The sequence below is a fragment of the Euphorbia lathyris genome, chromosome 3 (assembly GCF_963576675.1).
Source record: "Euphorbia lathyris chromosome 3, ddEupLath1.1, whole genome shotgun sequence".
Taxonomy (NCBI): Eukaryota; Viridiplantae; Streptophyta; class Magnoliopsida; order Malpighiales; family Euphorbiaceae; genus Euphorbia; species Euphorbia lathyris.
In genome coordinates, this window is record NC_088912.1 from 23,380,351 (window position 1) to 23,404,284 (window position 23,934).

Here is a 23,934-nt window from a genome sequence, read left to right on the forward strand (position 1 = left end):
TTCTAAAACCCAATAATTTTTAAAGATTCATCAATTTTATCAATAAATTAGATTGTCACGATTCAAACTTTTGACCACTTAATTTAAAAGGCTTTATTACCATATATAAAAAAAAATCATTCAATCGAACTATTAATAGTTATGCCATAGTAGTTTTTTTTTTTTTTTTTTTTTTGGGAACTCAATAGTAATCTTTTATAATAATTTCAATCGACCTCAGGGGCGGATACAAGGAGCTAGGCCCCTCCAACCGTCAGAACCACCATGACCATGAGTCTTTCGGCCATCCTATTTCCATAAAATTTGAGGTTGTACTGGTTTCGGCCTCTCTGTCTCTAAGAAATTTAGATCGGGTGCTGAATTAGCACTCCCAAAATTGGCCCAGGTCCTGTTAGGCCCTCTCCAAATTCAAAATTCTATTTTTTTTGGCCGGTTAGGTTCTCTTTAAATTCAAATTTCTAAATTTTCTAGACTGTTAGGCCATTCTTAAATCCAAATTTCTATTTTTTTTTTGTCTATTAGACCCTCCCTAAATCTGATTTTTTCTATTAGACACATTTTTTTTTTACATGTTAAGAATCTTAAACACAATGTTGCTTAATTTTGAAAAGTTTTGCATTAGTACTTAAAAATTGGCTCTTGACCATTCAGATTATAACACGTATATATATGATTTTTTTTTTTTTTAACAAATTCGATTTAGCAAAATTTTTTTTTTTACACACCACGTGTAAAATCGGTCCCCCAACCAAACAATCATATATTCACGACCTATTTTCTAGGTTAAGAGTAAATTTAAACTTACCTATATTTTATTTTTACCCTTTGTTGTTATTTTAGAGTTAAAAATCATCTGCCCCATTATAAATATGACCATATGGGCGTGTGTCCTCCATACTCCCAAAAACACTTCTTTCATTCACTTTCAGAAATAAAATATGGCACCCAATCAAGAATATACCCAAATTGAAACACCATTTCTCTCAACAGATCATGAAAACCAATCAAACCCAGATCACCAAATCCAACTCTTAGATTTAGACTATTCAAAGAGAGCACAATGGCTCCGAGCTGCTATTCTCGGTGCAAATGATGGTTTACTTTCAACCACTTCTTTAATGGTAGGTGTAGGATCAGTCTATAACGACCCCAAAACAATCATCCTCGCCGGTATAGCCGGTTTAGTCGCCGGAGCTTGTAGTATGGCTTATCGGAGAATTAGTGTCAGTTTACTCTCAATGTGATACAGAAATGGCTCAATTGAAAAGAGAGATGAGATCAAGAGATATGCAATTAACTGAAATTGAAGCTAAAATGTTGAAAAACGAAGCTAAATAAAACAGAATTAATTAAGCAGAGATCGAACACAAGAATTTGTTAACGAAGTTCGGTAGTTTTGAATTGCCTACGTCTTCGGGAGCGATGAGCGGTTTTTCTTATATCGTGTAAAAGAGATACAGTTTTACATCGTTCCGCTCGATGCGCTCCGCTCCTCTCGCTCCTCTCCGCTCCACTCCGGGATAAGCCCCTTTGATATTATGAGCCATATCCAACATAAAAAGAAGGAGATGCCTAGCCCGTTACAGGCGGTCGGAGCCTCCGCGTTTGCGTTTGCGGTCGGGGCGGTCATATCATTGATCGGAGCTTGTTTTGTTAAGAATTATGGTGTGATGGTTGGGGTGGTAATAGGTTTGGCGAGCCTTGCTTTGTTAGGGTTTGGATGGTTCGGTGCAGTGCGGTAGGTCGAGCACCTGTAGTTAAGTCATCTTTTAGGGTTTTGGTTGGAGGTTGGATGGCTATGAGAACTTATGTCCTAACTAAAACGATTGGTAGTACTATTATTTAATTTTACTATATATCCGGCATACTATGTGATGTAGATTAAAATCGACTGGAGGTTTTAATCGTAAACCAACAAAGATTACAAACTTCTCAAGCTTAACTTGAAGGTTGAATAAACCCAAAAGGAATGAATCCTTGCTCCAATGGAGGCTTCAAAATATAATTCATCAAAATTACTCAACATTACAAAAGATGGAGAATATATACTCCTTCCAAATCAAAGATAAAGACTAAAAGGCCACTCCTAGGGTTACCAACAACTAAGTAGCCCTAGGGGTAAAATAGGAAATGCATAAAGATAGATATTAGGGTAAGTAAGTTCAATGGCAAAGAGGTAAATAGTAGAGTGGCAAAACAGTAATAAAGAAGGTGGCAGATCTTGTCCTCAACAAGAAGAACTTGGGGAGGAAGTATTCTCCAGGTCCGATACGCCCCGCGCCTACGAGCTACGCCCCGCGTGGATGTGCTCCTGAACTTGAGGTTGCTGGCTCGAACTCAGTACGCGAGGCGCCCAGTAGATTACGCCCTGCGTCAAGATTACGCCCCGCGTCTTGCGACATACGCCCCGCGTACTCGACCTACTGATCTGAACTCTCATCCGAGGCTGGATCCACGCCCCGCGCCTCGCCATACACGCCCCGCGTGTATGACCTCTTGGGTTGTTCCCCCGACTTCGAGTCCTTCACGCCTCGCGTCCCAGTGGACACGCCCCGCGTGCTCTGTTCTTCGCCCTTTCCTTCCTCCCTCTCGGTTAGCTTTCTACGGGTCCCATCCTTCAACTCCGGTTCAACCTTTAGGGACCGGATGTCCTCATCATACTCTCCTTCTTTAGAGGAGTTGGGCCCCAACTCAATGTTAGTACAAGGATGACTCTCCCCCAAGGTTGATGCTCCGCTCTCCCCACTAGCAATGCTCGTCTCTTGGGTCGGCTCACCCACACCTAACAACCCGACGGGCTGCTCAACGCAGGTCTCTTCTAGCGGCGTCGGTTCCCGGCTAGGGTACGCAATCAATGCCGCTTTCTTTTCTCCCTTAGTAGGACCCGTCAACGGCATGAGAATATACTTGGCCCCATCTTTGAAAACGGTGTACGTGTTGTCCCGTCCCGCATGTGAGGCATCACGGTCGAATTGCCAAGGCCTCCCAAGAAGCAAGTGATACACATCCATATCAGCCACATCACACATAACCTCATCGTGGTAGGCCCCAATAGAGATAGGAACCTTGCACCGGTGAGTGACATTGAGCTTCTCCCCCTCTTTGATCCAGCCCACTCGGTATGGCTTCGGGTGTGGCTCGGGTACTAAGCCAAATTTGCTCAAAGCGGCTTTACTAAGGATGTTGTCTTGGCTTCCACTATCAACAATCAATTCACATTTCAATCCGTGGATTAGACCTCTAGTTCTAAACAATTGGTGCCTCGGGTCATGCTCTTGTTCAACCGACATCAGTACCCTCTTCACTACATGGACCTTCCGCTCATCCCCGGATGATCCACTATCAATGGGCTCACAATACAACTCATCATTACCTCCATAATCACCATCATCACATCGCTCAACCATATTAGCGCTCCTCCTCCTTGGACACTCATTCGAATGATGGCCCGGTTCGTTGCATCGGAAACACTTAAACGGAGCCGGTTTTGTGTACGGGTTGTTGCCCTTAGGAAGGGCGGCTGTCCTAAAGGGTCGCACATCTCCGCTATGTGATTTTCCCCCGCTCAAGATCTTGGTTCCACTTGAACTAGCACCATTCTTATCCTTGCCCACCTCTTTGGACTCTTCCCCCTCTTCACAAACTTCCTCAATCCTCGGCCTCCGGTATCCGTCACATGCCCTAACATTCAGTTGAGGCTCGGCCTTCAAAGCTAGGTTCCTTGCATCTTGAATCCGGATTACCATTTGTTCCCAATTCTGTCTTGAATATTATACCGTAGCCCCTCTAGATACCTTGAAGTCTTTTGGCTTTCGGTTTCCGACAAGTTAGCCCTTGCCGAAAGCCTTAAGAACTCCGAAGTATACTCGTGCACGCTCCTCGGTCCTTGCGAGCAATTCCGGTAGGAGCTGTAGATATACTGCTCGTAGTCGGGTGGTAAAAACCGCTCTCTCATCATCGATTTCATCCTCCTCCAAGACCTAATCGGTTCCCTTCCTCCTCTTCTCCGCTCTTCCTTCACATTATCCCACCATACCGAGGCTCCCCCTTTCAACCTATACGCCACTAACCGAACTCTCCTATCTTCCGGTATCCCCGCATAGTCGAAGAACCTCTCCACTTCAAGCAACCAATCAAGGAACCCCTCAATGTCAAGTTCCCCTCCAAATGAAGGTAGATCAACCTTGAGTTTGAAAGCATCATCCCTATCATAGTGTCCTCCATACCCCACTCTCCCATTCATTCCGTCTCTATATCCGCCCCTATCAATAGCATGACCCCCATACGGATTATTCATTCCATAATTTCCCCTTCCATGACCACCTACATCATCATCATTCAAAATATCCAAATTCCCGGCATGCACATGCACGGGACCAACAACATCATGCATATTCATATCATTCACATGCCTAACATTCCCAATACCGACATCATGCTTAATACCCATGTTTCTAGCAATCCTATTCAAGTCGAAATCATCAAATAGGTCGCCGTCACTATCACTATCGGCATTTCTAATGACCATGGTGTTAGGATGCCTTACCTCATGAACCCGAGGGTCCACTCGTTGTGGTGCTTGGTTTCTCAAAGGAGGTGGCGTCGGGTGTCTATCCGGTGGAGGCCGGATCGCCTCTTCATTTTTCCGGTGAAGGTCTCCGGTGGGTTGAGTGTGGGTATTCCGAATCTTAAGAACAAGTCTCTCTATAGCAAGTTGCATTTCTCTTCTACCCGCTTCTTGCTTCTCTTCAAACTCCATCATCTTGTCATTCATTGCCTTCATATTTGCTTCTAAGGCTTCAAACCTTTGATCATTGGCTCCAATGGCTTCGGTGGTGATACGTGGTTGAACCATCTCCGAGAAGAAGTCTCCGGTCAAGAAAAACGACTCGGCTCTGATACCAAATGATGTAGATTAAAATCGACTGGAGGTTTTAATCGTAAACCAATAAAGATTACAAACTTCTCAAGCTTAACATGAAGGTTGAATAAACCCAAAAGGAATGAATCCTTGCTCCAATGGAGGCTTCAAAATATAATATTCATCAAAATTACTCAACATTACAAAAGATGGAGAATATATACTCCTTCCAAATCAAAGATAAAGACTAAAAGGCCACCCATAGGGTTACCAACAACTAAGGAGCCCTAGGGGTAAAATAGGAAATGCATAAAGATAGATATTAGGGTAAGTAAGTTCAATGGCAAAGAGGTAAATAGTAGAGTGGCAAAACAGTAATAAAGAAGGTGGCAGATCTTGTCCTCAACAAGAAGAACTTGGGGAGGAAGTATTCTCCAGGTCCGATACGCCCCGCGCCTACGAGCTACACCCCGCGTGGATGTGCTCCTTAACTTGAGGTTGCTGGCTCGAACTCAGTACGCGAGGCGCCCAGTAGATTACGCCCTGCGTCAAGATTACGCCCCGCGTCTTGCGACATACGCCCCGCGTACTCGACCTCCTGATCTGAACTCTCATCCGAGGCTGGATCCACGCCCCGCGCCTCGCCATACACGCCCCGCGTGTATGACCTCTTGGGTTGTTCCCCCGACTTCGAGTCCTTCACGCCTCGCGTCCCAGTGGACACGCCCCGCGTGCTCTGTTCTTCGCCCTTTCCTTCCTCCCTCTCGGTTAGCTTTCTACGGGTCCCATCCTTCAACTCCGGTTCAACCTTTAGGGACCGGATGTCCTCATCACTATGTTATTTATATGTTAAGGTAATAATTAATTTGATGTTACGATGAATTCGTCTATATGCATAACACATGTAAGTCGAACGTTGTTTTCAGTTACACTAAAATATTTAATTAATTAATTATATGATTAAATTATGACATGACATCAAATTAATTATTAACTTGATATATATGGATAATGTCATGTGCCATACATATAATAAAACCTCTCAATCTTTAAGACAATTCTTTTTGGAGCAAGCTTCTCATTTCTTTTTATGAATGTATTTATTGGCAGTATTGGACTTTCAATAGCTTAATTTATCGACGAATTACAGCAGAATTGTTGTCGGTAAAATTTTGGAGACTTTTTCGTATCAAATGTACTTAAAGGACTGCAATAATATACTCCGTTTAGTAATTTTGCAAAAATTATTTATTGCCAAATTTACTCAGAGATTGCAATATAAATTCCGTCGATGATGCGTTGAACATTTTTTTTTTATATTTATAACTATAATTATAATTATAATTATAATTTACAATTGCAATTACAATTTAATTGTAATTACAATTATAATTGCAATAAACTTCACAATAAATTAAACATATTTAATCAATAATATTCATGAAACTAGAAATATATATTTATAAATAATATATGAAGTTAATAAAAAATACGTAAATATTATGTTATAAATTAGCCTAAATAAGTTAAAGACAAAATATATTGATATTATATTCTAAAACCTATGGTTAAGTGATGTCAAAAATATATTATAATCCAGCGCGTAGATAGATTAACTTATAAGGGACTAAAAGATGCTGATGGTACCTAGATTTGGGAGGGAGATGATGTGGGCATCAACAAGAGCGAACTAGGGAAAGCCTGAAGCAGGGCTCACACGGCTTGTGGGGACAACAACATGCAATGTGAGCACTCAATGATTGAAGGAGCTGGGCAGAGAGGACAACAACATGCAAGGTTTTGAAAGCTTTTCTTCCTTAAAGTGCAATCTATTTCTTTTGATTTTACGTGTTTTTGTTTATTTCAGGTTTTTTGATCAAGAAGGAAAATTGATGCATGTAAAAGGTCACCGATTAACGATGTAATCACTGATCGGACACCTCGTGTCAGATTGGTGACAAACGACAGACAGACAAAATTTTGTCTCGAGTCTAGTAGTTTTAGGTTTTGCTTATTTCGGTACATTTTTTATTGTACATTTGCATGTTTTATTATAGCATGGAGATGGAATAAAACCGAATAGGGAGTAAAAATGGTATGTTAGTTTTTTTTAAAGATATTAAATTAAATAAGGTATGGATCAAATTGCATGCTCATGTGATTAGACAATAAGATCTGATTGAATCCTAATTGATCGAGTTTGGTATCGTAGTTAAATTCGAAAGACGGATCCTAATGTCCCGCGGCTAACGTTTATTACTTTGCAGGTTTAATAGATTTATTTTATAGGACTAGAACTGATGTAATAGCGCTCTTGCGCCATTTGTATCATGATGTAGTATATTTTTATCATTTCAGTATTAATTTATCGCTTTCGAATGTAAATTGATATTTAAATGGAATTTGATTTAGAATATAAATGATATTTTAATAAAAGACAAGTCTACGCGTTCATTAATCAGACCCTTTAAACGTTTAAATCACGAACCTAACTCTTAAGAGGTGGCATGTTGTGAGTCAGTGTTTCATCTAATATTTCACATGTTACCGAACACTAAAACTCGGGTGGCGACTCTAAAATAATTAAGCTAACCTAAAAACATGATAAATGGGTTAGCAAATAAATTGAATGCATACAAAGGACACACTAAGCGTCGTCCTTAAAAACATAAGTGATGGTGTCATGTAAAAATGGAATAACATTTTCCGAAACGATCCTTTCTCAAAGTAGGGTAATCGGGTTCCACGGCCTCTCACAGGTATTTAAGCCAAACATTTTGTAAGGATGCTTAACTTTTTTTTATCAATACAAACTTATTTTCCTTCATTGGAGTAAGGTTTCTACCTTATGGTATTACTTCCTACAAGTTGAACTATTGAAGAGATTATTTCTTTGTTGGTTTAAAACTAAAACCATCATTATCGTCACCGATCCATATCAGAGGTTATCAAGGGTATGGTAACTGGCTTTTTCCACTCGATGTACTCAGAAAATAATTTTTCTCGCCTCAGCTAGTCTCTGATACAAACTTTTCGATTTATGACTCAAATCTTCTTACTACACTTATCAGGGAGTTTCGGCCCGAGGATGTCAGAAATGAAGTTTTTTTGGTATGGATCCATACAAATTCCCGGGTCCAGATGGGTATTAAGTGATCTTCTTTCGAAAGCTGTTGTCTAAGATTGGGGGGAAAGTTTGTTATACCCCCACTCAGTTTCTCAATTACGGTTGTCTCGTGTCCGATAATCTTTCTCATTTTTTTCCTCATTAGCCTGTGGAATATTGTTTACAAGATTGTGGCTAAATGTATTGTTTGATGACTTAAGCACGTCTTCCGTTCTATATGAGTCCTAATTAGAGCAGATTTGTCATTGGCCAGCAAATTCCTGATAAGATTAGTTTGGTTTAAGAAGTTCTTCACTCTATGAAGCGCAAGAAGGGTCAGTTAGGTTTGATGCTTTTGAAGCTCGATATCAAGAAAGCTTATGATAGGGTGAGTTGGCAGTTTTTACAGGATACTGTTATTTATTTGGGTTTACCTTAATACTAATTAAAAAATGTCTTTCTAGCTCATCCATCCCAGCTTTCTAGAAAGGGGAGCAGTTGCAGTAATTCAAGGCCACTAGAGGCCTCCGTCTGGGTGATTCTTTCTCACCACATATGTTTATTCTGTGTTTAGAGAGATTGGGCCATTAAATTAATGATGTTGTTAATAGTAAGGCTTGGAAACACATTCATCTTTCGCGAAATGGGACCCCTCTTTCTCACTTATTTTGTGCAGATGATATTGTCTTGATGGCTGAGGCAATAATGGAATAAGCCTCTGTGATTAATAGTGTTCTTCTTACTTTTTGTGATAGCTTTGGTCATAAGGTCAATGTGGCTAAATCTCCCGTTTCTTTCTCCGATAATGTCTGAGAAGCTGCTAGTAGGGGTGTGTGTGATATCTTGGGCTTCTCCACTACAAAGGATCTTGGCAAGTACCTAGGGATGCCTCTAATTTACAGGTAGGTTTATAAAACAACTTTACTAGTTGGAAGGCTAAAATCCTCTCCATAACTAGGAGGTTAACCTTGATTAAGTTGGTGACCTCGTCGATTCCTAACTACGTGATGCCGAATACCATGCTCCCTGTTTCCATCTCTAAAAAAATTGAAGCCTATAACCGCAATTTTTTATAGGGCTCTATAGAATATGCGAGGAAAATGAATTATGTTAGCGGGAATAAGGTTTGTTCACCTAAAGACCGAGGGGGTCTAGACATTAGAAGGGTTAAGGAAATGAATAAGGCATTCTTAGGAAAAATAAGTTGGCGTCTACTTATGGAACCAGAAGCTTTGTGGGTTTGGTGATTAAGAACAGATATGGGGGGAACGAGAATGATTGGATATTATTCATAATATGAACAATTGTACATCGAGCTGGAAAAACATAGTGAAAGAAAGCTCTGTACTGAAACAGGGCTTGCATAAACTCGTTACCAATGGGCAACAGACCAACTTGTGGTTGGATCGCTAGTGTGGGGAAGAACCGGTGTACAACCATATTACATTGTGTTCAGTTGGCATGAATCTTTAGAGCCCAATTGTTGACTTCTGGAATTCAAAGGGAGACTAGAAGTGGGACATTATTGCTTAATAAGATCATTTTCTAGCTTGCATCCTTTGTCATATTTCCGGATACTGAGGAAAACGATAACTAGTTCTGGACTAAAGTTGCATCTGGTTCCAGTGGCGGAGCTAGGAATTTAGTCTTAGGGGGGCTAATTTCGCCGTGACGTTAAGGGTAAATTTTTAAAATCTAGCCCGTTAAGACTGGACAAATTTTTTCTAGCCTCCAACATGTTAAAACTGTAAAAATGTTATCATTTATTGGAAACTAGCATTGAACTAATAGAAAATTAAATATGTTTATTCTTTTCATGTTGGACACTTTTAATGTTTTAGCGAACACACCGTCGTTGGTAAAGACATAATAAAAATGAATTCAAAAGTCTTATAAAATAAAGAGTCCATTTAAATTAATTATTAATGGTAACATGTTTTTATAATTATTGAAAAATAAAGTTAAAATAAATAAAAACTTTCTAAAATAAAATGAGGTTGAGAGGAGTTGAACCTAGGACCTCTTAAAAAAGAGCAGAATTCTTAACCACCCCATCCACCTTCAAACATTAAAATAACACTACACCGAATCAATCTATACTAATTTTAGGGGGGCTACAAGAGACAAAACCACAAATACTCAAGACGGAGCCGGTGGCCGGGGGGGCTCCCCCCCCCCCCCCCCCCCCCGAGCCCTGGACTGGCTCCGCCCCTATCTGGTTCGTACATAGTAGCGTTAGGATATGAGTTACTCACTTCATATTTATTTGGCTCCTAATGAAGCTATGATCGAGGCGCTGGAAGATTAAAGAACCGGAAAGAATTCGCTTCTTCTTGTGGCATGCGTGCCACAATCCAATTCTTTGCAACATATTACGGTTTGTGGATTGTTTGAGTTATTCTACAGCTTATGTCATTTGTAGGGGGCTGATTCGAGATGATAGAGGGGAATGGCTTACAAGTTTTAATGTGAATATTGATATCTGCATGGTGATTGTTGTTGAACTTTGGGGCTATACTTTGGTTTGCAGGTAGCTTGGAATAAGATTTCCGCCGTATTATAGTCGTGTTGGACTCTCGGGTTGTCTTAAGCTTTATGATGAGTAGGTCCCTAACCACCATCTCTGTTATTGGTTTATTGGCAAGTGTCGAGAGTTTCCTGATTGAGATTGGATTCTGTCTTTTGTTCACTGTTATAGAGAGAGTAATCGAGTTGCGGACTACTGTGAATTTCGTAAGGACTATTTTGTTGGGTGATCATGTGCATCATGCAAACCTCCGAGACATCCTTTTACCAATCAAATGAGTTTTGCTCTGAGCCATATTGTGTAGCTTGTTCTTTTTTCTTCCTGCTTTTCTTTTGTTTTTCGGGCTTTATGCCCCTACCCTTACAAAAAAAAAAACATTTTTGAAGAAGAGAATTACTTCACTTTTGTAAGTTATTATATATATTGTTTTTTTATAGCTAATGAACGTGGGATATATAAATAGACTCACATCACATATACATATATATAAAAAAGCAGGGGCAGATATAGTCTAGATCCCTCCGACCACTGGAACCACCATGACTATGAGTAGTTCTAGTTCCACTATCTCTACTAAATTTGAGGTTGTTATATGATTTGATTAAACGTTGATTGGATATTTGATAAATTGGGGATTGTTATATGATTAATACAAAATTAACTCATTAAGGTTGTGTTTAATTAAGGTTCGGATTGGTTAATTAACTCATTGAGTTTGTATTTAATTACAAAATTCAACTAGATTAATATATGATATGCGATAAATTTCTCAAAGTTTATTAACAACGACTCAATCTTACTTTTATAGTACTAATCTAGCTTAATTTTGAGAAGTTTTACTTTAGTATGTAAAAAATGGTTCTGAAACACTCAAATGATATCACGTATATATTCAGAAAAGTAGAAAAGTTTTGAGTAAGTCCGATTTAACAAATTTTTTTACGCAATCAAATGTAAAATCGGTCCCACCAACAGACCAATCCTATATTTGCGACTGTAAAAAGAGTAATAAATAGAAATCTAATTTTGTATTTGGAGTGTGTTCCTTTAGATGCCCCATTGAAAAATCCAACTATATATTCATTCATGTAGGTACATAGTTTTATAAATGCGAATTAATTCATATTGAACATCTTTCTTTTCTTTGTACAATTATTAATTTGTACAATTCTTATACTCCCCATTCCTGAAGTTGTCATATTTGGAAGGTAGCTACAAGAGATTACCAGTGATTTTGATCTACCTCTTTCCATAACAACCATCTACCTATCAACCAATTTTGTTTTCAAGTTTGTAAAAAACTTTAATCACTAGTCAGACTGATATGATTTAATTGGATTTATAATTTTTTATTTGTTAATAAATAAATTATTATATAAGTGTATGCATTTAAAATATGTATTATACTATATAAAAATAATATAAAATGATTTGATATAGAAAAACGTGTATATTTGTGATAAATATCCTTAAAAATATACCAACAACAATAATGTTATTGAAACAACTCAACCAAACAAGATCAATTTTGAACATAGACTAGAAGCGCGACCGTCTCAGACCTAGGGTTGATAGGAGCCTATTTTTTTAGGTATATATTAGAGTAATTTCTTTTATTATAAATGTATTAATACGTTTAAAATAACCCAAATAATATGAAATTTCAGATCTAAAATATCTTTATCATTTATTGGAATATCTTTTATCTCTTACTACGTCTAAGGCTCATAAATTGCCAAGACAGCCCGCAACCAAGTAAAATATAATGCGCATATATAAATAATAATTCACTGAAAACTATGGAATAATGTCCTTAAAGTGTCAACTATATCATGTAAATAAATAGCCAACATAATTAAATAAAAATATTTGAAAATAATAAGAACAATTTGCCCGAAATCATTCGACAATGTTCAAAAGTTAGTTATAATAAAACAAAAAAACGTTTTTGTTTTAGATGGTCTAGACACTATCTAAGTACACAAAAACGGCTAGTGGACCGAAAAACACCTAAGCGAGAAAAATTGAAACGAGTATCTACACAATCCGAGATGCCTTATTTTTAAGGCATAATACCTATTTGACTCCCTAAATTAAGGCTTCAAATTCAATTAAGACCTTAAACAATTAAAATCATCAATCAGGTCCTTGAACTAACCAAAACTCATCAATCTAGTCCTTATTCTAAACAAAAATCATCAATTAAGGCCTCATCGAAAATCATTCGATTGAACAGTTTCAGACTCTTTTCGCCAAAACTCATTTTGAACAAACATAAAGATTATTACAGTCTATAATAAATAGTCACAGTTTCTGATTTTAGGATAGAATAGGGGATCAATTGATAATTTTTACTTAGTTCAGGGACCTAATTGACTTTAAAACTTTAGTTTAGAGACCCAACTGAGTGTAATGCCTATTTTCAATTAGTGGTTATTGTTAATGATAAAAGTACAACACATCCCTATACAATAAAAAAAAATCAATTTTATCCTTAACATATAAAATGAGTGAATTACAGAATTAACATTATCAAATAAGATGGGCTATGATTATTATTGATGAATAATATATATTGACAATACTGAAATAATGATAACTCCATGTCTCAAAACTTGGTAGAAATTAAATTTTGGTTGGTATGATTTTATTTGGAATAAAGTATTAAAATATTTTGAAGGTTTTTGAAAAAAATGTCAATTTAGTCATAATTTACAAAATAATATCATTTTAATTTCAATGTTTGAAATTGTATAATTATAGGTTTGGATAACGAAAACTTGATATCTCAAACATACTTGCCATTAATTTAAATTCCATTATTCATGCTTATAATTGCAAAATTTCACAATCGTCCCAATTAAAATGATGTTATTTTATATGTTAAGGCTAAATTAGAATTTTTTAAAAACCTTGAAGTTATTTTGTTACATTGATCATTACTACTGTATCATCCCAGCTTCTATCGAAAAAAAGAAGTTATTTTGTTACATTCTCTCGTTCCATTTTGATAGAAAACTGTTAATAAATTATATAATCGGCATTTTTTTTTATTATGTTGGATCTTATTAAACAATCATTCGATCCAAAAGTTTAAGTTGATAAAATCTAATAATAGTTTTTATTATAATCTCTGACACACTTGGATATACATCTCATGGATTTAAAACGTGTACAACATAAACTCATTAAGGCCTGCTAGTTTTTGCAGACTCATCATGCTAAATTTCATCAATAAATTAGATTACGGGGATTCAAATTCTTGATCACTTGGTTTAAGAGGCTTTAGCACCGTATCAGAATAATTTGATTAAAAAGTTTAAGTTCATAATTAAAGCTCAATAATAATTTTATTATAATTTCAAGAGATAATTTCAAAAATAATTCATGCGGCTTCACTGATTTATAGATGATTGTTTGTAGCTTTTTTATTACAAAAAGAGAACTAAAGTTTGTCGGGTTAGCAAAACTAAGGACTTTTATATTGACACTACCAGCTTGATTGTTGATGACCTTCAAATAAAAAAAAAAAAAACTCAAAGAATTAAATTTGTTTAGTGTCACATTTACCAAGGAACCACATGTTTTATTTTTCAAAATTGTAAATTTTCGATACTTTCTCTCTCTAGAAATTAACTTTCTCCCCCCTAACCAACCAACATCTATCTGACCTTAAAATTAAAAAATTTGAAGATTTAAAGTTGTTTAAAATATTATTATTTCTTAAAATTTTTTATTTTGAGATCATTAATGGTCAAATTGACCGTCTCAACCTAAAAGTAATCGGTTTTGCTAAAGGGTGAGGACCTTCATCATCTTTAAAAAAACCCACAGACATCCATATGTAATGAAACACACAAGTTATTTTTAGAATTATCTCTAATTTCAATAAACTTATTTTTCTTGGTTAAAAGTAAATTTAAACTTTATTATAATTTCAATTCACCTATTTTCCTACATATATATTTTTACCCTTGTTTATGAATGTGCTACCATTATAAATATGACCATATGGGCGTGTGTCCTCCACATCCCAAAAAACTTCTTTCATTCACTTTCAGAAATAAAATATGGCACCCAATCAAGAATCTACCCAAATTCAAACACCACTTCTCTCAACAGATCATGAAAACCAATCAAACCCAGATCACCAAATCCAAGACTACTCAAAGAGAGCACAATGGCTCCGAGCAGCTATTCTCGGTGCAAATGATGGTTTACTTTCAACCACTTCTTTAATGGTAGGTGTAGGTGCAGTCTATAATGACCCCAAAACAATCATCCTCGCCGGTATAGCCGGTTTAGTCGCCGGAGCTTGTAGTATGGCTATCGGAGAATTCGTGTCCGTTTACTCACAATACGATACAGAAATGGCTCAATTGAAAAGAGAGATGAGATCAAGAGATATGCAATTAACTGAAATTGAGGCTAAGAAGAAGGAGATGCCTAGCCCGTTAAAGGCGGCCGGAGCTTCTGCGTTTGCGTTTGCGGTTGGGGCGGTCATACCGTTGATCGGAGCTTGTTTTGTTAAGAATTATGGTGTGATGGTTGGTGTTGTAATAGGTTTGGCGAGCCTTGCTTTGTTAGGGTTTGGATGGTTCGGTGCGATATTGGGTCGAACACCTGTGGTTAAGTCATGTTTTAGGGTTTTAGTTGGTGGTTGGATGGCGATGGGTATAACTTATGTCCTAGCTAAAACTATTGGTAGTACTGCGTTTTAATTTTATTATATGTCCGGCGCACTGACTATATGTTAAATAAGTTAAATTAATTTTGAAGAAAATTTTGATACATGTAAGATGTTTAATTATGGGCTTAATACATCATTTTGCTCCCTGAACTTGTCCAAAATGGTTGATTGGCCCCCTGAACTTTCAAAGTGTCTCGATAGCTCCCTGAACTTACATAAAATGTTCAGTTAGCCCCCTGAACTTGCGTAAAATGTAATCAATTGATCACTCGGTTGCAAAAAAGTAAGTTAAATACGGAAAATGTATTGCAAGCGTCTTAAAAAAAGTAAAACAATCAAGATCGGGGTATTACGGTTGTAATATTAGAGAATACAATGTTCATAGTTGATCAAGTAATAACTTCATTTTTACTCTATTTTTAAATTATGTAATAACATTTTAAGACACGTGGAATACATCTTCCGCATTTAACTTACTTTTTTGCAACCGAGTGATCAATTGATTACGTTTTACGCAAGTTTAGGGGGCTAAGTAAACATTTTATGCAAGTTCAGGGGGCTATCGAGACACTTTGAAAGTTCAAGGGGCCAATCAACCATTTTGGACAAGTTCAGGGGGCAAATGATGTATTAAGCCTTAATTATTTCATTCAATATACTATAAAGTAATTAATTAATTAATTAAATTATTACGTGACATTAAATTAATTATTAACTTAATATTCGTATAACGTTAACAAGTTTTTCATTTCCTTTCATGAATGCATTTATTAGTAGTATTCGCCTTTCACTAGCGTAATTAATAGCTGAAATTAAATAAGATAACTCAATTATATTTATGAGATTTTTTATTGTCAGTTTTATTTTATATATGTAGATCGATTAATAGTGTTTACATAATATAATGAATTTGGTTAGTTATATTAATAAATTAATTAGATTTAACAGTGACTATTAGTATCTATGGGAACACTACTTATATATTTATACCGATATAATCTCTTAATTTTTATAATCTTTGTAATCTTGGTACACCATGTAATCTTTGTTTTATGGCTTAAGAAGTCATGTCATACATATGAACATGTGTGTAAGAAATGGGATTTACCGACAACAGTAGCGTTTACCTGGACCTTGAATGATTAAATGAATTTGGTCATTCGCCGTTAGATCTGAACTCATTAAAATCTTACAGTGGAAATTCAAAGCATTCTGAAGTGTAAATTTAATGAACCTAGATCTAACGATAAAAGACCAAATTCATTTACATTGACATTACTTTTTTTCATTTTCTTTTTCTAACCAATCGGTATCTTATATCGACACTCCAAATTCGAGTTGAATAAGTCGTTGTCGAAAAGCAAAGCTCCAGTTATTCATAATCCACTCATTGAAGAGATAATCCCCTTTATAACAATAGTGTAAATGATTATTTAAATCTTCATAGGCCAATTTGGTAAACGAAATACTAGTATCTCATATTTTTTCCAAAATTAGTTTTGGTTATTCTGTATTTTAACTTCATACCAATGAGGTTTTTCTGTCAAATTTCAAGGTTTGTTCATTGTATACATGTTATCAAATGACCACTTTACCCTTATTAATATTTTTAATGGTCTGTTTTTTTTTTAAGGAATGGTCTACTTTTTCTTTTCTAGCTATTTTTTTTTTCTCAAAATCTTTCTATTTTTTATGTTAAGATTAAAAGACCATAGTTGTATAATTGTTGTTTTTTTCAGTTTATTTGACGATTTAACAACTAAAAAGTAATAAAGAATATTATTTCTGCCTAAAAAAATAAAGAAATTTTGTGAACGTGCCAAAAAAAATTGTATTGAAATCGCAAAAATATGTTTGCTAAATTTATTAATTGTTTAAAAAATAAATGATTTGTTGGGAAGTAAAGTGTATGTTTTGATTTTAATAAAAGGATTATAAATGTCGAAAGGACGAAAATGACAAAGTTCGTAATTATTCTTGTTTTGGTATAAGATTTAATTAAACGAAGGAAATAAATATAAAAGACAAAGATTTGTATTGAACAAGTGCAGGAAATGTAGATTGTGTTAGTAGTTATAGTCTTGTTCTGATTAGCATTGATTCTAATTGGCAACTTTGATCAATAAGCTTTGATGATAGTGATACGAATTAATGTCTAAAAAGAGGATTTTGATCTTAAACCACACAAAGAGTTTCTTCTCTAGTTAAACTAAAAGGAGTTAATCCTAAGTTTTACGGGCTAAATCCGTAGGAATAATGAAATCCCCATTGTTGAAGGTATGAAACCTTAACAAACTTTAATATGAAGATAATAGTTTTTTAATTGATAAAATTGACGAATTACATAGAAAGAGATGAATTTATAGCATTTCAAGATCTAATTGGCAAATTATAGAAAAGGGTAAATGTATATAATAAAGGATAGAAACTTAAGAGATAAAATAGGATTGTCTATAAAGTATCAACCATTGCACTGTGACAGTACCATGCAGGGGGCATGTCAGGATTGTCCCCTTGGACAGCAAGTAAATCACGTCCTATACGGATTGAGTCATTCTGGTCTCCTTAGAGAGCAAATAAACCGAAGATGCGCAGCACCAAATAAGATCGAAGCAATTAGGGATAGGGAGCCGAAGAGACTCCCCCCTATGTTGACCGAAACAACTTCAAAGAAGAGGAACCGAACTAATCATGCTGAGCTGTTACTTCTCTGTTCGGACTTGGATATTATGAAGGATGTCCTCATCATTCTATTGTTACGGATTAATGTTTAAAAATAGGTTTTTGATCTTAAACCATACAAAATGTTTATTCTTTAGCTAAACTAGAAGGAGTTAATCTCAAGTTTTATGGACTAAATCCGTAGAAATAATGAAATCCCCATTATTGAAGGTATGAAACCTTAACAAACTACAATATGAAGATAATAGTTTTTTATTTGATAAAATTGAGGAATTACAAACAAAAAGATGAATTTATAGCATCTCAAGACCTAATTGGTAAATTACAGAAAGGGTAAAATTATACAATAAAGGATAAAACTTAAGGGATAAAATAGGATTGTCTAAAAAGTATCAACCATGGCACTATGAACAGTACCATGGAGACAACGTGTCAGGATTGTCCCATTGGACAGCAAGTAAGCCACGTCCTGTACGGATCAAGTCATTCTAGTCTCTTTGGAGAGCAAGTAAACCGAATATTATTTCTCGATGAAGTGACATTGGTGGTGAGAGGGCAACCGTTGTCGGTAAAATTATTTCTCGAAACTCAACCAATTTCCTGATGTAAACATGTCATGTCTCATAGTCAAGGCATATATCCCCTGCATAATTAGAAGAAGGCCCCAAAATAGAGGCATAATTTTGATAGAAAATCAAATTTTTATTTATTATAAGGATGAAGATACAAATATATACTACAACCAAAAACACGTAGAGAAAGATAGTCAGGATTTTGTTATATAATTTAAAAATGGAGATGAATTGGAAAGAGTTTTGGTAAGAAGAACATTAATTAGATGCATGTTGTGTGTGATTGCATAATGCTAGAATCGAAGGGAGAGAGATGTTGTTGCAAGTGAAGTAGATGTATCAACTAAATGCCTAATTTTTCGCTCGGTAATGCCATTTTGAACATGTGTATGTGGACAAGTAAGTTTGTGCAAAATACCTTGACTTTTTAGAAAATGTATCAATTTTTTATAGGGTAAAGTTCAAATAAAACCCCTGTGGTTTCACTAATTTTTAGATAAAGTACTGTGGTTTACTTTTTGTCAAAACCAGGACTGAGGTTTTCAACTTTAGCAAAATAATGACTTTTTCGATTGATACTATTAAAATCACCATTAACAACTTCAAAAATGACATATTTTAAGAACTAATAATATTCTAAGCAACTTTAACTCTTCAACTTTTTTATTTCGAGATTATTTAGATGATGTTTGGTAGAGAGAGAAAGTTAATGTTTAGAGAGAGAAAGTTCCAAAAAAGATGATTTTCTAAAATCGAAAATGTAGTTCCATAGAAAATATGACATTGAATAACTTTAATTCTTGAAAATTTTCATTTTCAGGTCGTTAAAGATAGTTTTAATAGCATTATTAAAAGTGCGACACCTCAGTCCTCGTTTTGACAAAAAGTAAACCACAGTCCTTTATCTGAAAATTAGTGAAACCACAGAGGTTTTATTTGAACTTTCCCCTTTTTTATATTCACCGCCAAAATCAGACTACATACTTTTAAATTTGGCATTGAACTGAATACGAATCATGGCATAAAATTCATAAAAAAATAGAAGCAACATCACTTTTGTTCTTAAAACAAAATACCCAAACAAACGAGACTATTCATCCACAATAATCATAAGTTGGGCTTAGCCCAAGTAAAATTTATGAAATAAAGCCATTTCAAGTGTCTTTATGTTTTTTCAAGTGAAAAACATCCCACATTGCTTTCAAAGCACTAAGTGGAGATGTTTATAAAGAAGGTCCTCACATGCTTGGGGTGTGCCCCAAGGGGTACCCACTTTTGTGAATTTTTATTAAAAAATTATTATTAATAATATTATTTATTATTATTTTTAATTTCGGAAATCCTTTTTTATTTAATTATTTATGCTCTGATTTAGTCTTTGTGAACGTTGTTCACAACGTCCATTTTTCTGAACGTGTCTTCAGTCTCCTCCACCTTCCTGGTTTTCCTCCTTCTCTTTCTCCATGAAATCAGAGCTCAAACATCTCTTTTTTCTTGTATAAATAGGTGATGAGAGACTGCCTTCAAAGACAATTTACTTTCATTCATTCAGTATTTTTTCGAAACTGAGCAAGTAAACAGAGAGTGTATACAGAACGATTTTCGTATGGTGCAATACGAAAATCGTATTTAAGAGGGTTGTTTTATCCTGGAGGCGACCGGAGTTCATACTGTTTGCTAAATTCCGGCAGTTCCGCGAACGTCTTAAAGAAAGCGACATTGTCCGCGACTCTGTCCATTTAATTTTGTTCGGTCTGTTCCTATTTTCTGAGTTCGAGCTTTAACAATTTTAAGACGAGTCAATTACTGATGATGGCTACCGAACAATCAAATGAGATTGCTAAGATTAACAAACCATTCCGGAGTTCATACTGTTTGCTAAATTCCGGCAGTTCCGCGAACGTCTTAAAGAAAGCGACATTGTCCGCGACTCTGCCCATTTAATTTTGTTCGGTCTGTTCCTATTTTTTGAGTTCGAGCTTCAACAATTTTAAGACGAGTCAATTACTGATGATGGCTACCGAACAATCAAATGGGATAGCTAAGATTAACAAACCATTCCGGTTTGAAGGAGCTCATTTCCGAAGATGGAGACAGAAGATGCTGTTCTACCTCATAACAAAGAAGGTAGCTTCTGTTCTGACTTCGAAAAAACCAATTGTTCCTGAAGATGGTGACGAGGCAGATGTTCGTGCTGCTGAGAGATGGACAGAAAATGATTTTCTGTGCAAAAATTATATACTCAATGGACTGACTGACGATCTGTATGATTACTACACTGCTGAAGAAAAAACAGCAAAAGAAATTTGGGAAGCTCTGCAGAGGAAGTATGACACTGAGGAGGCCGGATCGAAAAAATACGCTGTAAGTCGCTACCTCAAATTCCAGATGACTGATGACAAGTCAGTGGAAATTCAATCTCATGAATTACAGAAGATAGCACATGAAATTATCTCAGAAGGTATGCCTTTAAACGATCAATTTCAAGTTGCTGTCATAATTGACAAATTGCCTCCTTCGTGGAAAGATTTTAAAAATATTTTGAGGCACAAAACAAAAGAATTTTCGATGGAAAGTTTGATTACTCGCCTCCGAATTGAGGAGGAAGCTCGAAAACAAGATTTAAAAGAGGAAGTGCTTATTGTTTCTAATAACACTAAAAGGTCCACTGCGGTTCTGAAACCCACTCAAAAGAATTTTAAGAATCAGAACCGCAAACCAATCCAAAACCGCAACACCCGAGTTAATTTGAATTGGAACCTTCAAAGGAACCAAAATAGGCCACAGCAACAACCACCTAGAAATGATGCTGCTTTCCTATGCTTTAATTGTGGGAAACCAGGTCATATGGCATGTAAGTGCAGGAACAGGCCAAACACTACTCCTAGTGTTAACCTGACTGAAGAGCAACATAACTTTGTTGCTATGATCTCTGAGATCAACCTCATAGGTGGATCAGATGGGTGGTGGGTAGACACTGGTGCTTCTCACCATGTTTGCTATGATAGAAGTATGTTCAAAACATACAGTGCTGTGACCGAAGATAAGAAAGTGTTATTGGGTGATTCCCATACCACTATTGTTGCTGGAATTGGTAGTGTGGAATTGAACTTCACATCTGGAAAAACCTTAACTTTGAAGGATGTGATGCATACTCCAGAAATGAGAAAAAATTTGGTTTTGGGCTATCTTCTCAACAAGGCTGGTTTTACTCAGACTATAGGAGCAGATTTATTTACTTTGACTAAGAACAATGTATTTGTAGGAAAAGGTTATGCTACTGAAGGCATGTTTAAGTTGAATGTTGAGATTAATAAAGTGAATGCTTCTGTTTACTCCTTGTGTACTTTTAATGTTTGGCATGCTCGTTTTTGTCATGTTAATAAGCGAATCATTAAAAATATGAGTAACTTAGGGTTAATTCCAAAATTGAATTTGAATGAATTTCTTAAATGTGATTATTGTAGTCAGGCAAAAATCACAAAAACACCTCATAAATATGTTGTTAGGGATTCTGAACCTCTAGATTTAATTCATTCAGATATATGTGAATTAGATGGAAAGTTGACTAGAAATGACAAACGATACTTTATAACCTTTATTGATGATTGTTCTGACTTTACTTTTGTTTATCTTATGAAAAATAAAAGTGAAGCGTTTGACATGTTTAAGTTGTTCATAGTTGAAATAGAAAATCAATACAATAGGAAAGTCAAGAGACTTCGTAGCGATAGAGGCACAGAATATGGTTCTAGCCTGTTTATTGATTTCTATAAAACACATGATATTATACATGAAACCACAGCTCCTTATTCACCAGAAATGAACGGAAAGGCTGAAAGGAAAAATAGGACACTTACCGAATCTGTAGTAACTATTATGCTTAGTTCAGGTGCCGCCTCACATTGGTGGGGAGAAATCCTTTTGACTGTTTGCTATGTGCTAAATAGGGTCCCTAAATCCAGAAGCAAAATCTCTCCTTATGAGATCTTGAAAAATAAAACACCTAGTCTATCATATTTTAGAACTTGGGGTTGTTTGGCTTATGTTAGGATTCCTGACCCTAAGAGAGTCAAACTTGCTAGTAGGGCTTATGAATGTGTGTTTATTGGATATGCTGTGAATAGCAAAGCATATAGGTTCTATGATTTGAATGCGAAAGTCATATTGAAGTCGAACGATGCTGACTTTTATGAAGATAGAGTTCCTTTTAAGTTGAGAAATAGTGGGGGTGCATCATCTAGTAGCATACCTGCTACTAGACCTATAGTGCAAAAAGAGATTGAGGAATCTGAACCTAGGAGAAGTAAGAGACCTAGAGTATCTAAAGACTTTGGTTCTGACTTTTATGCTTTCACAGTAGAAGAGGATCCACTTACCATACAAGAAGCCTTAACACCATTAGATGCTGACTTATGGCAAGAAGCCATTAATGATGAAATGGACTCACTTGAGTCAAACCAAACTTGGCACTTAGTAGACTTACCACCAGGTTGTAAACCAATAGGTTGTAAATGGATCCTTAAGAAGAAACTGAAACCTGATGGTTCAGTAGATAAGTTTAAGGCTTGCCTTATAGCTAAAGGCTTTAGACAAAGAGAAAATGTTGATTTCTTTGATACTTATTCACCTGTCACTAGGATTACGTCTATACGTGTTTTGATTGCTATTGCTTCTGTGCACAATCTAGTAGTGCACCAAATGGATGTTAAAACTGCGTTTTTGAATGGTGAACTAGAAGAAGAGGTTTATATGGATCAACCTGAGGGCTTTGTAGTCTTTGGTCAAGCCCATAAGGTATGTAAGTAAGATAAGTCTTTATATGGGCTAAAACAAGCACCTAAGCAATGGCATGCAAAATTTGACAACTTGATTATTTCAAATGGCTATAAGGTGAATGAAAGTGATAAGTGTATCTACTAAAAATATGAAAATGGTCTTTGCACCATTATTTGCTTATATGTTGATGACTTGCTTATTTTTGGATCTAATATTCATGTTGTAAATGCTGTTAAGTCAATGTTGTGTGAGAACTTTGACATGAAAGATCTAGGAGAAGCGAACGTCATTCTTGGCATAAAGATAACTAGGTCTGAAACTGGAATTTCTCTAGATCAATCTCACTACGTTGAGAAGATTCTAAAGAAATATAACTACTTTGATTGTAAACCTGCATGTACACCTTATGACCCTAGTATAAAACTTTTCAAGAACACTGGAGACAGTGTAAGACAATCAGAGTATGCTAGCATAATTGGCAGTCTTCGTTACGTCACTGATTGTACTAGAGCGTATGTCGTAGGACTGCTATGCAGATTTACTAGTAGACCTAGTGTGGAGCATTGGAATGCTATAGAAAGGGTCATGAGATACCTTAAAAGAACCATGAAACTTGGATTACATTATCAAAGGTTTCCAGTAGTCCTTGAAGGATATAGTGATGCTGACTGGAATACCTTATCAGATGATTCCAAGGCTACTAGTGGCTATATTTTC

At 35.9% G+C, this 23,934-nt stretch overlaps 1 protein-coding gene and 1 pseudogene across 1 annotated transcript; both read left to right on the top strand.

The window, feature by feature from the left end:
* Nucleotides 1-938: 938 nt before the first annotated feature.
* Nucleotides 939-1,846, top strand: LOC136222573 (vacuolar iron transporter homolog 1-like; annotated as a pseudogene).
* A 12,691-nt stretch (nt 1,847-14,537) lies between these two features.
* LOC136224131 (vacuolar iron transporter homolog 4-like) lies at nt 14,538-15,414 on the top strand. Its single transcript, XM_066012389.1, has one exon. The coding sequence runs from the start codon at nt 14,565-14,567 to the stop codon at nt 15,213-15,215; it is 651 nt and encodes a 216-aa protein (XP_065868461.1). The 5' UTR covers nt 14,538-14,564; the 3' UTR covers nt 15,216-15,414.
* The last annotated feature ends 8,520 nt before the right edge of the window (nt 15,415-23,934 follow it).

Excerpts from the sequence above, each read along its gene's own strand:
- LOC136224131 (XM_066012389.1), top strand. The coding sequence starts at position 14,565 with ATGGCACCCAATCAAGAATCTACCCAAATTCAAACACCACTTCTCTCA.